At 50.2% G+C, this 14,325-nt stretch overlaps 1 protein-coding gene across 3 annotated transcripts in view; it reads left to right on the forward strand.

Annotated features, from left to right (window-relative positions):
• Positions 1-14,325, forward strand: part of TDRD9 (tudor domain containing 9) — a 147,804-nt gene that overhangs the window by 99,629 nt on the left and 33,850 nt on the right. For 2 of the 3 annotated variants that reach the window (XM_006160071.1, XM_006160072.1), the window contains exons 14-22: positions 1,672-1,769; positions 2,321-2,452; positions 4,590-4,755; positions 4,835-4,898; positions 4,976-5,039; positions 5,349-5,393; positions 6,230-6,283; positions 11,118-11,234; positions 13,382-13,489. In XM_006160071.1, the coding sequence (XP_006160133.1) occupies positions 1,672-1,769; positions 2,321-2,452; positions 4,590-4,755; positions 4,835-4,898; positions 4,976-5,039; positions 5,349-5,393; positions 6,230-6,283; positions 11,118-11,234; positions 13,382-13,489 (848 nt within the window). The remainder of the gene's footprint in view (positions 1-1,671; positions 1,770-2,320; positions 2,453-4,589; positions 4,756-4,834; positions 4,899-4,975; positions 5,040-5,348; positions 5,394-6,229; positions 6,284-11,117; positions 11,235-13,381; positions 13,490-14,325) is intronic. The other variant, XM_006160073.1, reaches the window with a different exon arrangement.

Consider the following 14,325-nt stretch of genomic DNA (forward strand, 5'->3'; position numbering starts at 1 on the left):
CATTAGGAAGAGGCGGAGGTCCAGACTACACAGTCTCGTGGCAGTAAGGGGAGCTTCCGGGGATGGCAGGAGGCATGGAAGAGGCAGGAGTCCAGACACCCCCTCAGTCTTCTTTGACTCTTCAGGGGGTGAAGAAAGCTCCCTGGGCTGCCTCGTTGTTTTTAAAGCTGGGTATTTATTAAAGACTCCCTCCCATACCTCAGTTGTCCTGTCTTCTTAGATGGTTCTATTGTGTGGGTATAAAAGCGTCTCTACCCCACAGTGATACAGTCACGAGACAGTTAAACAGTTTGTTGGTCTCCAGGGGCACCCAAGGCCCTGAGCTCTCCTCATGTGCTCACTCCTTGGACTTGAAAGCTTCCTGGAAGTAGACCTTTGCAGGGTCATGAGGTAAGATGGTAGCAGCAAGCACAGCCCGAGCGTCTGGGTGCCCCTTCCATCTCCTGGTGCGTCCTAGACCTGAGTGAACTGTAGCTGCTGTCACAGCTTCGTGGCTTCCACTTGGGGACCTCAGTATTTTCTTTTTGGGGAGGGGTTGGTGAGGAGAAGAGAGGTTTTTTGCTATAGGGCACGTGCGCTCACCAGAAAGAGAGAGAGACAGACAGAAAGTGAGAAATCACCCCCCAGGGGGATGGCCACACCGCAATCCTTTCTCCTCCATTCTTTTCTCGGGATCTTGGGCACGCATGCACACGCTCCTGGCGTGAGTTTAAGCCACCGGGTCTGGGACTTGAACCACGGTCGACTACATGTGAGTCCAGTGATGTAGCTATTATGTCATCTGCTGGTCCCTGACCTCAGTATTTTCACTAGTATGAGCTATGCATCTGCAGAAAGTGTGTGCTATTTAAAGTGCTTGGTGGGACCAGTAGATGGCATAATGGTTATGTCGCTGGACTCCCATGTAGTCAGTTGCTGTTCGAGTCCTGGACCGGTGGTTTAAAAAAAAAGTCATGGCGAGTGTGCATGCGTGCGTGCCCAAGATCCTGAGAGGAGAAAGGAGAAGGGATTGTGGTATGACCGGCCCCTTGTGGAGGGGCAATCTCTTGCTTTCTGTCTCTCTGTCTTTCTCTGTTTCTCCAGCAAGCACATGAGCCTTACAGCAAAAATTTCTCTCATTAAAAAAAAAAAAAAAAAGATAAATAAAATGCTTGGGTTTCTATTGTGTATTGGGGCTGGGTGATTTTCTTAGAATTATGACTGGAGTGTATAATCTTTCTAAAATGCATTCTGACTTTTAGAATAGTTATTCCCATGTAGGATAGGAATAACTTACTGAGAACACATTAGCTTATGCTAAAGTTTTGTTTTGTTTGTTTTAAGTTTTTGAAATAGGGCACGTGTGCTCACTGGAGACAGGGAGATTACGAAGCCACCTCTCACAAGGCATGGCCACACTGCAGCCCCCCTCCATTCTACTGTCAGGAGTTGGGGCACATACATATGCCTGGCATGTTTTCCAACCTGTTAGGTTCAGGACTCAAACCCCACATTCAGCCATGTGGAATCCAGCCACCCTAACTGCTGGGTTTATGCTAAAGGTTTTACTGACATAATCCGGAAGAAGATAATTCAGTTTTTTTAAAAAATTGTATTTAATGACTGTTCTTGAGTATGTCTTCCTGTTAACGTCGAGGTAATTAATGGTATCTGCACATTTCTCTTCTGAAGGTCGCGCTGGACGAGTGTCTAAAGGATTCTGTTACAGACTGATCCGCAGGGATTTCTGGGACAGCTCTATCCCCGACCACGTTGTTCCCGAGATGCTGGTAACTCTTCCGGCAGTTGACAAAGCTCGTGTTTACAGGGCCTCACCCAGCAGTCTCTGTACTGTGATTTGGAGTGTTGTACGGTTTTCACTCCAGAGTCATCTCTGTCGGGCCAGACTTGGCTTTATCACCTGCTGGTTTATCATTTACTCGGCACAGGCACCAACGGAGGACTTTACCTACTTAATGACTGGAGTTTTCTAGTGTCTGTTGGTTCTTGGATGGGATTATTCTTAATGTTCCCGTTTTCCATTTCCTTGTATAGTACATAATTGTGGAATCAGTGTTTTTTCTTTCCTCTTTTCACTTTCTTTTTCTTTCTTTCTCAATTTACCTTTCTTTTCTGTTTTTTCTCCTTCCTTTTGTCCTTTCTCTCTGCTTTTGTCTCTCGTCCCTTCTTTCTCTTACGTCCTTTTTCTTCTTTCTCTCTCTCTCTTGACCTTCTCTCTCTGCTGCCTTCCTCGGCCTCTCACTCTGAAGCTCTCGCCATTGAATAGGCTAACCGGTGTAGTTGCTTTATTATTTCCTAATCTAAGTCTTGCTCTTTTCAGCGCTGTCCGTTAGGGAGCACAATACTGAAAGTGAAGCTACTTGACATGGGGGAGCCAAGAGCTTTGCTGGCCACTGCCCTTTCCCCGCCTAGTCTGAGCGACATCGAACGTACCATCCTTCTACTAAAGGAGGTAGGGCGGGATTGGGGACAGCCGAGGTGCTCTTTCTGTAGGGAACCTGAGTTTCATAATGTGGCTGTCTTTAAGGTATTCTGACTATTGTAAGTAGTCTTTGCTTGAAAAGTCACATGTAATGATGAACGGTTGATTCTAGACTGTAAGTGTTGTCAGGCCAGCTTTGCTGGTTGTCTTACCACAACTCACAACCCTCCTGTCTCACTTCCCTGGTTTTCTTACCTACCCAGATAGGCGTGGCTCTGCTCTCAGTGGTGAGAGTGGAAGAGAGGAGGCACCCACAGAGCTCTGATCTCCTTTGGCTTCCTCTGTCTTCGCTCTGCCATTCAGTCCTCATCGTGCTCTGGCACTCATCCATTTCCGGAAACCCTGCCTTCCTAGGTGGAGTCTTCAACTCCACGGCCAGTCACTCTGCTCACGTGACTTGCAGCCAGGGCTGTGGCCCCAGCTGCGTCCAAATCTATGTGCTGTCTGCCGGGGCTGGGCTGTCAGCTCTGCCCTTTGAAGTGGTGGTGCCTCTGGGCTTCACCTGTGTGTAAGACACCTGCTTGCGTTTCTGCGACACACACATTGTCGAGTTCAGGAGGCTTTTTCTGCATATGTAGTTGAGTCCGTCTCTGTCATGAGTGATAACTGTGATAAAGTCACTGGGTGCTCTGCCACGGACTCGGATGCAGAGCGATGTGTGTTGAAAGACTCGTGGTCTAAAAAATCTATGAGAGGGACTGGGGATCTGCGAGAACTCGAATGCCGCTTTCTCCTCTGCTCTGCATTGCGTGGAAGATCAGATTACAAACACGATAATATTTTAAAGTAAATAGATGACCTTTTCCCAGCAAATCTTATCGTACATATTTATGATGGAATATTTTGCAAATATGCAGTGGACGGGAAATGATGAACCTACAGACAGCAGGGTTTCCCCAAAGCATGGCCATCTTTTTTTTTTTTTGAGAGGTTTTTGCTATAGGGTATGTGTGCTCGCCAGAAAGACAGAGAGACAGAAAGCAATAAATCACTCCCCCGGGGGGATGGCCACGCTGCAATCCCTTCTCCTCCATACTCCTCTTGGGACCTTGGGCGGGCACACATGCACACGCGCCTGGTGTGAGTTTAAGCCACTGGGTCTGGGACTTGAACCGCGTTTGACTACGTGGGAGTCCAGTGACATAGCCATTACACTAACTGCTGGTCCCCCCTTCTCCTCCTTTCTCCTCTCAGGATCTTGGGCACGCATACACACGCACCCGACGTGAGTTTAAGCCACCCGGTCTGGGACTCGAACCGCAGTCAACTACATGGGAGTCCAGTGACATAGCCATTATGCTAACTGCTGGTCCGAAAGCACGACCATCTTTAAGAAGGATGTTAAAGATTTATTTGGAGGGACCAGCAGTTGGCGTAATGGCTGTGTCACTGGGCTCCCATGTAGTTGACTGCAGTTTGAGTCCTGGGTCCGGTGGCTTGAATTCAGGCCGGGCACGTGTGCGTGCATGCTCAAGATCCCGAGAGGAGAATGGAGGAGAAGGGATTGTGGCATGGCCATCACCCTTGGGGGGTGACTTCTCACTTTCTGTCTCTGTCTTTCTGGCGAGTGCATGTGCCCTATAGAAGAAACCTCTCAAAAAACATTTTTTTTTTCTTGGAAACACAAACATAGCATGAAGAGCTATGATGTTAGACATGAGGCACAAGAACCAGTGGGACTTGGCTTGCGGCTCTGGGAAACGGGTTAGAGACCGCGTGCAGTCTCCTGTGCTTGAGGACCCAGTGTGCCGGGTCACTCTGGGGTTCCCACAGACCTGGGCCATCCTCACGGGGGTGGACTCCAGCAGGTTTCACTTAGTACTGTGCATGCTGTGTTTGCTAAATTGGGAGTGGTTAGACTTTTATGGAGTGGCCTTGAGTGTTAGTTCCCAGTATTATACGTTTGAAAGAATGGTAAAACGTGTTCAGAGTTTCAAGGACAGATTCAAAAAATGTGTTCTGGTAGCGTCAGCCTTTCACGAATCGACTTCGGCGTCTTTTAGGACCTTACTCACCACAATTCCATCTTTATCTTTGAACACTGTGTTAAGGGAGAAAGAAGTGTGAAGAAGTCCGTGCTTTAATTGCATTAATTTATTTTCTAAAGGTTGGAGCCCTTGCAGTGAGTGGGCAGAGAGAAGAGGAAAACCCACACGATGGTGAGCTGACCTTCTTAGGAAGGGTGTTAGCCCAGCTTCCTGTCAGCCAGCAGCTTGGCAAGCTCATCGTCCTGGGGCACGTGTTTGGCTGTCTAGACGAGTGTCTTATCATAGGTGAGTGTGAGAGCAGGTGAGTGCCGCGGGGGCCGTGGCGGCTCTGACGGTCTCACGTTCCTGTTTTCTCTGTTGTTAGCGGCTGCTCTTTCTTTGAAGAATTTTTTTGCGATACCATTTAGACAGCATCTTGATGGATATAGGTACTTAACATTAATATTTTAAAGTATCGCTTTGTTTTATTGCCATTAAGTGACACTTCTTTCTTGCGTGTTTATAGGAACAAAGTGAATTTCTCTGGCAATAGTAAGAGTGACTGTATCGCACTTGTGGAGGCCTTTAAAGTAAGTTTTCTGTAGTGCTGCTACAAAAGCAGCCGCCACAGAGTGTGGGTATATTTTTGTACCATAAACCTGTGAGGTAGAAAGTGAGAATGTTTCCTCTAACAAAACTATTTTAGAGTTATTGGTGTCTAATGATAAGTAAATAAATTATGCTGAAGAACTAGATGGGAGTGTGAGTTCAGTTGTATGAATTTGGTGGAAAAATAAGTTTGTAAGTGTCCTGTGGTCATGATGTATTGAGATTGGATTTTAAAAAGTTCTTCAGACAGTGAAGTCCTTTGAAACTCTGGATCATTTGTTTGTGTTTAGACGTGGCAGGCTTGCAGACAGAGAGGAGAGCTGCGGCACCCAAAGGTTGGTGAGCTGTCTCCTTTTCGTTTCTTTGTAAATGGCCTTGAGTGATCACGGAAGACTTGATGCTCTCCCCCGAGTTGCAGTCACTGCGCAGCTCTCACGAGACTGTCCTCCGAGAGTTACAGGCTGTCGTCTCTACCTGAATCCTTTTGCAAAGTGCCTTTGCTTTGACCGTTTCTCAGGAGCGAACCCAGGCCTGTGGTGGAACGTGCTGTTGTCCAGGCCCAGCACTGCTCACTCTAGGCCGGCAGCTGCTGTGCTCTGAGCGCTGCCTCCCCGGTGGGTGTCAGAGTTGGAGCTGACGCTGCTGCAGCCTTTCCCTTCCCCTGGCCTTCACTTAGGCTAGATGTAACGGACTTAGAAGAGCTTAACCGATTAGCCTCGATTTTGCTTTGTCTTCCTTTTTTCTTTAGGCTTTGTTCGTCTTCTAAACTGACTAGGTTCAAAAGACTATTCATAGGTCTGTGTGTATTTAAGTTTTCTGTGCTTAGATATATTTCTGCCAATAAGTATTCTCTTTAAAACTACGTTTGAAAGATTTAGCCATATTGTTTTCTTGTTCGTGTACAATCTGTCGACGTCCTTTGAGACAGGTGAGCTCATAAGAACAAGAGTTACTGCATTATAATATTTTTGGCTAGGATCTCCCTTATATTTTCTGACTTCAGTGTGGAGTTGGAAGCACCTGAAAAGAAAAACCATGGTCACCTTGAGTAGACTGTTCAGTAGCTCAGTAATTCACCTTCAGCAAATGTTCAAATGAGACATACATATTTTAGTAGCCAATTCAACTCCATTACCTTAATGTGGAATATCGTGCTTTTGTGTATTTAAAGGATGAACTTGACTGGGGACGGTTACATTACATTCAGATCAAGAGAATTAGAGAGGTAAGTTACACTTCTGGTGAGATGGCTGCAATGAAGCTGCTTTTCAGATGTCTGTTTAGCACGCCTTACCAGGGTAGTAGGGGTACTCCGCGTGTTCGCAACTTCAGGGAATGCCCCACGTTCTCACTGTCACATGTGATAGCTGCTTGGATCGTGTACATGCTCTCTGTCAAGTTAAGGGAATTTTATTTTCCCATCATCGTTTCATGAGGAGTGGATGTGTGGTCTCGTTAGGTTTCTTTTCAGGACGTATCAAGATAAACATATGGTCTTTTTCTTTTTAGAGAGACTTCTGCTGTAGGGCCTTTGCGCTCACTGGAGAGAGAGAGACAGAAAGCAAGAAATCACCCACCGGGGGATGGCCACACTGTGATCCCTTCTTTTCCATTCTCCTCCCAAGATTCTGGGGATGCACGCACACACACCCAGTGTGATTTTTAAGCCACCAGGTCTTAGACTCGAACCACGGTTGACTATGTAGACGTCCAGCAATGTAAGCATTAGGCCGTCTGCTGGTCCCAGTGTTTTTCTTTTTAACCTATCACTAAGTAAATTCCATATGTGCTTCCTACTATTGGTCCAGCCTTGTGTTCTTGGAATAAACCCTCATGATAATTTCTTTCAAAACATTACTGGGTTTTAGGGACCAGCAGTTGGCATAATGGCTATGTTGCTGGACTCCCACGTAGTCGACTGTGGTTTGCGTCCCAGACCCGGTGGCTCAAAATCACACTGGATGCGTGTGCATGTGTGCCCAAGATCCCAAGAGGAGAACGGAGGAGAAGGGATTGCGACATGGCCATCCCCCCAGGGGGTGATTTCTCGCTTTCTGTCTCTCTGTCTCTGTCTTTCTGGTGAGCGCACGCGCCCTATAGCAAAAACCTCTCCAAAAAAAGAAAAAAAAATTACTGGGTTTTAAAAGTCAAAACCATCTCTAGCATTTTTGTTTCTGTATTCATGTATGCAGTTGACCTGTGGTTTGTGTGTGTGCATGTTTATGCACATATGATGAGCATGCGCACATAAGGCAGATCTGGGTTTCTGCCACCCTGTGGGGCAAACGTCTTTGCTTGCACAGGGGCAATTTTAAGTTTTTAAAAAATTTTTGCCATAGGATGCATGTGCTTGTTGGGGGGAAAGAGACAGAGAGAGGGAGAATGAGCATCAACCCCCATGGGGGATGGCCACGTTACAGTCCCTTTTCCATTCCCCTCTTGGGATTTTGGGCACATGTTCACATGTGCCCAGTGTGATTTTTAGGCCACTGGGTCTGGGACTGAAACTGCACAGTTGACCATGTGGGATCCAGTGCCTTAATCACCCTGCCACTGGCCGGCCTGCACAGGAGCAGTTTTAATTAACAATAGAATAACTGGGAGTATGTGTTTCTTAGAAGTCTGATGAAACACTTTCTTGAAAGCATTGGGGACCAGTGCCCTTCTTCTTGAGGTATAGATTGTTTAAAGAAATAACCCCCTTGGGACCAGCAGTTAGTGTAATGGCTGTGTTGCTGGACTCCCACGTAGTCGACCGCGGTTCGAGTTCCTGACCCGGTGGCTTAAATTCACACCGGGTGCATGTGCGTGTGTGCCCAAGATCCCGAGAGGAGAATGGAGGAGAAGGGATTGCGGTGTGGCCATCCCCCCTGGGGGGTGATTTCTCGCTTTCTGTCTCTCTGTCTCTGTCTGTCTGGTGAGTGCACGCTCCCTATAGCAAAAACCTCTCAAAAAAAAAAAAAAAAAAGAATAAATAAATTTTTAAAAAATAAAAAAATAGAAATAGCCCTCTCAGTTTCTCTGGTGGCTGTTGGTCCATTCTAGTGTACTGGTCTTCTACAGTCATTCTTGATGAGTTGAATTATTTATTCAAGTATTCATTTGACCAGATCTTCAAGTTTATTGGTGCGTAGTTATATGTAGTTTTTAAATTTAGTTTGAATTCTGTGTCAAGTGGTAACCTCTTCCTTGTTTTGGATGCCATGTGTTTCTTCTGCTCTCATTGTCTCTTGGTTTTATATGTTCAGGGGTCCCAGGACCACCCTCAGGCTCAGTGATTCTCTAGAAGGACTCACAGAACTCAGAAAATCTGTTGTAGTCAGCTATGGTTTGTCTCAGTTGAAGGTTACAGATTCGAGTGAGCTGGGTGACCAGGGTGAAGGCAGGTGGAGGAGCCCGGAGAGGCCAGTGCAGCTTCGAAGGCCCGGTGATGCGTGATGCGGCACGAGGCCCTGCCAAGCAGGGTGCTCACGTGGGGTTTGTGTCGGGTTTTACTGAGGGTTGCGTGTGTGGGCCAGCTGGGTCCGTGTGGCTGATCTTAGTCATCCAGTCTTTAGCCCTTCCAGGGGCCAGACTGACACTTCATAGACAAAGGCCCTGTCTGGTGTAGCCCAAGCCTTCAGGTGCGCAAAGGGGTTCTTACCAGGCAGGATGAGTCCATGCGTTTTGCAGTTGCCTCCTAAGAGATGGGCCAGACCTTTGGAACGTACAGGGTTTCAACAGCCCAGGCGTCCAAACTCATTATGACACAATTTGCAAGATAATTAGTCAGTTCTGAAATTAAAAAATAATAATAATATGTTTCGGTCCCTCTCAGACAGCAGTCTCTGCTGACAGGCTGCTGTTTGTCTGAGGGAATTCCTAATGTGTGACTTGGCAGGTTTCCCTCGCTGCTTTTCAACTCCTCCCTGTCTTTTGGCTGTTTAATATGCCTCAGCGAGGACCTCTTTGGGTTGAATGTACCTTGGGGATCTTTCAGCTTCTTGTACCCAGCTGTCCTGTCTCTCCCAATACTTGTAAGTTTTCGGCAGTTGTCTTACTGGGCTGTAGGAAAAGTCATGATCCATTTTAGCATGGAAAAACAAAAATTTACTTCACCGCTTTTCAGACAACTCAGTATTTAGTAAGCTTTCTGTGTCTCTCTGTCTTCTGAAATGCATTCCCATAACATGAGTGCTTGTTTAATGCTCTCCCAGAAGCTCTGTGGGCTCTCGTCACTTTCCGCTCTGTTGGGATGTGCTCCGAAGATGTGTCCTCAGAGATGTCCTGCTGTCGAAGCTCTCTAGCGTACATGTTTAACATGAAGGTTCTCGTTCTTTTTCTCCACTGTGTGCACACGTGAGAGAAAGAGAGACGCCGCCCTCGGTGGGGCCTGGTCACGCGGCCTGGCCACTGTCCCCCCTCCGCCTCCACCCTGTCAGCATCCTGGACACGCACCACGCACCCCCAGCCTGCTGCCACTGGGGCCCGGATCTGAGCCGTGCTGGGCCGGTGGCGTCCTGTCTGCTCTGCACAGTGAGCAGCAGCTGTTATGGAGTCGGCCCCGTGTGTCTTGTCTGTGACGTGACTGAGTTCTGAGATGATCCGTTAGGGAGTGCTTACGACCTCTCTGTTGAATTTCTCACTGTGGTCGTGGGCCGTCCTCCTGACTCATCAAGTTGTCAGTAGGTTTTGTATCTTGCTGAGTCTCCTCAGGCTCCTTATTTTGAGTTCTTCTTCATGTGAAAGATGTTCTTTAGGATCTGCTCCTGGAGCCTTCGTGTGTTCCTTGGAGGCGCCACGTCTCCTTCTTTCTCACGCGTCCCCGGGCTCTGCTGGTGTCCGCCTCTGCGGGGTGTCCTCTCTCCCAGTTGTGTGGAGTAGCTTGCTCGCTTTCCTTTTTCTTTTCTGGTCTCTTTCATGTTACAGGTTTTCCTCAAGTACCTGGCATTTCTTGCTAATTTTTAAAATTTGCTATAGAGTACATTCACTTGCTAGAGAGAGAGAAAGTGAGGAAGCACTCCCGGGGGGTGGCCGTGCCTCAATCCCGTCTTCTCCATTCTCCTCTCAGGGTTTCAGGCACACGTGGTGCGTGCGCCTGGCACTCTTCAAGCCGCTGGGGCCGGGACTTGCACCACGCAGTCAGCCACGTGAGCTCCAGCTGCGTAACCACCATACTGCGGGGTGGCCCAGTGTGCGTTCCTCAGGGGACGCCTTTGTCCTCGAGGAGGCTGTGTCCTGCCGTGCTAGTTGGGTGCGGTGCTTTGGTTCTGGCTGAGTCGGGGCAGCAGCGGAGTCCCCTGTGATTTCTCGGGGGACCAGCGGAGTGATGTCTGTGCGTGTCTCACAAATGGCAAGGGTCATGGTAGCCGTGGCTCGGCTTTGCTGAGGGACTACCGGGCAGGCTGGCTGGCCACCAGCAGTACTGGTCCTGATCCCAAGGGTGCCGTCCAGTTTCTCGAGAGCCTGTCAGCCCCAGTGTTGGGAGATAAGTGGTCACCTGTGGGCAGGAGCTGAGAGGGCAACTGCTGTCCCTGAAGGACTTCGTGAGGCAGGAGGCGTGGGACTGTGGCGTGGGTCAGGAGAAGGAGCCTGCATTTCTTAGGGGCTCCTGTGAGGTGTGAGGGCCTAACTGAGAGCTGGGGGGAGTGGCCACTGACTGGGGGGGAGCGCCTGCGTCAGTTCACCCTTCCATTCCCGAGGACAGCTTTCTGCTGCATCTGTTCGTCTGAGTCCTGGCATGGCAGGCGCTGTGTGGGCTCAGGTGTTCTGGGGTCGGGGTGCAGCTGGCCAGTCTAGCTGCGGCGGCAGTGGTGGCAGCAGTAGCCGCCCACCTGAGTGTGGTGGGGTGTTGGTGTGTCTCAGGGATGTGGCGATGTGGGGCTCCTGCTCCTCAGGATGGTGCGGTTCTGTAGCCTTGGGGCAGAGGACAGGGTGGGGTCACTCGGGGGAGTTTCTTTCCTGGAGTTAGTGCAGCCGCGTGTGTTGGTGCTGTCCTCACTGTGGACTGAATTCCGAGTGTCGTCACTGCTCTGATAACACGTGCGCCAAGGCCTCAGCTCTCAGTGTGCTTCTCTTAGGTGGCTGAGCTGTACGAAGAGCTGAAGACCCGAATCTTGCAGTTCAACATGTGTGTGGACTCCCGGCGGCCCGTGCTTGACCCCGAGTACACATACAAGCAGCGCTTCATTCTGCAGGTGCGGCCCACGTCCCGCATGGCTCTGTCCTGGAACTTTCCCCTTTTCAGGTCTCCTGGCTAAGAAATTTTTTACCCCTACATTCTAATAGCAGCTGTGCTGGGGGATGGCCATGCCCAAACTCTCTGTAAAGGGGGTTTTTAGGTTCACAGTATTTATATTGTGCTTGGGAACCAAGGAAAATTCATCTTTTATAGTTTCAGTTCTCCTCCAGCTGAGTCGACGACTGGACCGCACTTCCCTGAGCGTGCCCCTGCAGAGTAGAGTCCACGGCTGCAGGAGCACCGTCAGCTTCAGAGCTGTCTTAGTTTGTGACTGTGTTACTTACAGAAGTGCGTGAGGCTGGCGGTTTATAAAGAGCAGAGGTTTCCTTGCTCACAGTCCCAGTGGCTGGAATGTCCAAAGGTGTGTGGCTGGCATCAGGCCGCTGCAGCCTGGCGGGCGGCAGCAGAGGGGCAGGTGCGTGCGGGGCACCTGGGAGCAGTGGTCTTCGTTTATACCAGCCACACTCCCTTTCGGGAGAGAGCGAACGCACTTGATCTCAGTGACAGCGTCCGTTGGTCGGGCCGCCACAATCTACTCACGCCCCCTAGCCTTCACCGTGTCCCAACACATGACCCTGGGGACCAGATTCCGAACATGAAACTCTGGGGTGCAAACCTTTACCCACACCATAACACGTTGTTTTGTTTTCATTTTTTTCCCCCGGAGAGATTTTTGCTGTAGGATGCATGGACTCGCCAGAGAGACACAGAGATAGAGAGAGCTAGGAAGCGAGAAGTCACCCTCCCGGGGGATGGCCACGCTGCAGTCCCTTCTCATCCTCCCCAGGACTTTGGGCACACACACAGGAGTTCCTGGTATGAGTTTCAAGCTGCCAGCTATGGGGCTCAAACCACCTTTGGCCATGGGGGAGTCCAGTGCTTTAATCACTGCACCTCCTGCTGGCTTCTTGTTTTTCCGTTTTTAAACATTTGCTATAGAGTATGTGTGTTTGCTGGAAAGAGAGAGAGAGAGTGAGGAATTGCCCCCTGGGGTGATGGCTAGGCACAATCCATTTTCTTCTTGGGAGTCTTCGGCACGCCCACACGCCCAGCTGTGCTCTGCAAGCTGCTGGGTCTGGGATTCAGATCACGGTCAGCCGTGTCTGCTCCTCACCATAACCACCAAGCCGCTGACGGGCCCGTGTTGTAAAGGCAGCGTCCGTGCTCCCCAGCCTCAGCCCTCCGCTGACACGGAAAGTGCACCACCTTGTTCCGCCTTTTTAAAGATAGAGTCTCTCTTTGTTGCCTAGGCCAGGCTTGACTGAGCTGGCCATCCTCCTGCCTCCGGCTTTTAGGTCCTTGGAAATTAGATGCATGCCACCACAGCCAGCCTTTTAGATTAGACCAGGAGTCGAACCAGGGCCTCCCATGTGGTCCCAGCAGGCAGAGCACAGTGTCCTAGCAGCACACACTGCTTGTGGCTGGACTGCTTTCACTTAGGAGATGGTGAGAATGCTCTTAATGTGGGCCCTGGGTAGGCCATGGAGTCAGACTGTGGCCTGGTGCACGGGGCCTTAGGGGAGTCGTGGGGTAGAGAATGCACCTGCCGTGGGGTTTCAGGAGGGCTGGCTGCTGCATGCCACACTGGGCTCAGGGTAGATGTCTGTAAACTGAGGTTCTAGGCGTGTACACGTTTTTCTGGATGTAAAGCTTCCTTGAGGCTGAGAGAGAGTCTTTTGTGGTTATATGTTTCAAACAGTGTATTTTGGGGATTTTTTGCAAATTGCTTTTTAGAAGTGAATATTGGGTACTAGCTACTGCCCTACGTCTGTGAATCCTGACCAAGCGCCTCTGGATATCTGGGAGCATGCCTTACCCAGGGCAGGGCGTGCTGGAAGAAGCGGACCAGCCCTGGGGCTCAGCTGGGCCGTCCTCCCGCCCTCGTGCAGCCTACCCTGCTCCTCACCGCACTCTGAGGGGTGCTCGGCTCCTTCAAAGAAAGGCTGCCTTAAGCTGTTCCGTGGCGGTGCTGTGGCCAGTCGCGCCTCTGTGCTGGCGTGTACCCTTTGCGTTTGTAGATGTCGCATCACACCTAGATTGCTGGATAGTGAGCTGTTACGGAAGAATACTGCAGTCACTTCATGAGAATAAATGTTCTTCCAGGTTGTGCTGGCGGGCGCCTTTTACCCAAACTACTTTACTTTTGGACAGCCTGATGAAGAGATGGCAGTGAGGGAGCTGGCCGGCAAAGACCCGAAGACAACCATCGTGGTGGGTGCAGGGGAGGGCCAGGAGCTCGCCTATCTCCCGTTGTGTCCCATCCTGCAAGGGCTGAGTGGACACACGTGCACGCACGCGCACACACACACACACACACACACACGCACACAACGCACACACACCGCGTGAGTGTCAGGCTTATTTGCTTTTCAAGATTCAACTGCTTGTCCTGTGGTCTCTTGCATGGTTTCTTTTTTTTGCAAGGATTTATGTGTTTGTGGCTCGTGTTGATTTAACCATGTTCTGTTTAAAAAGACTCAGGGCGCTTGACCACACATTTAAGAGCATGTTATGAATTAACAACTTCGTTTTACACACGCTAGAGTGTGCCTGGCTGGAGCTCAGGGCTCTGATTTCAACCGGTGACCCTGACCTGGGTGCCCAGCAGGACCACCCAGAGAGTGCTGTTCCTTGTTCACTTTAAATTCCAGTTTGGGCCCCACCTAAGCTAGCAGAAGCCCTGGCCTAGAGATCAGCCCTTGCGTAACCTGTACTTCGGGCGAAGCGGTGATCCGCCAGACTCTGGCCACTGGTCAACATCTCTGATTGAGTTGCTCGTGTCTAGCTTGGCCTGGCGTTGGACATTGGGGTACAGAAGTGCTCTGCGGAGTGGTCCGGCCTGTCCTGAGTGCCCAGTGTGGGTAGCGCTCATCTGGTTTCCCTTACCACCTCCCACTGTTCCCGAGATGGCATTGACGAGGAGGGCCTGGACAGAGAAGCGGCAGGCGAAGCACGACCGGTCTCACCCGCGGTCCTCCGTGCAGGCGGCCACGAGCCTCTCCAGCCGAGGCGGCGGGGGGGGCACGGCCGGGCCCGCCCCGTGTGCC

This window comes from Tupaia chinensis, unplaced genomic scaffold (assembly GCF_000334495.1).
Source record: "Tupaia chinensis unplaced genomic scaffold, TupChi_1.0 Scaffold000671_2, whole genome shotgun sequence".
NCBI classification, from domain to species: domain Eukaryota; kingdom Metazoa; phylum Chordata; class Mammalia; order Scandentia; family Tupaiidae; genus Tupaia; species Tupaia belangeri.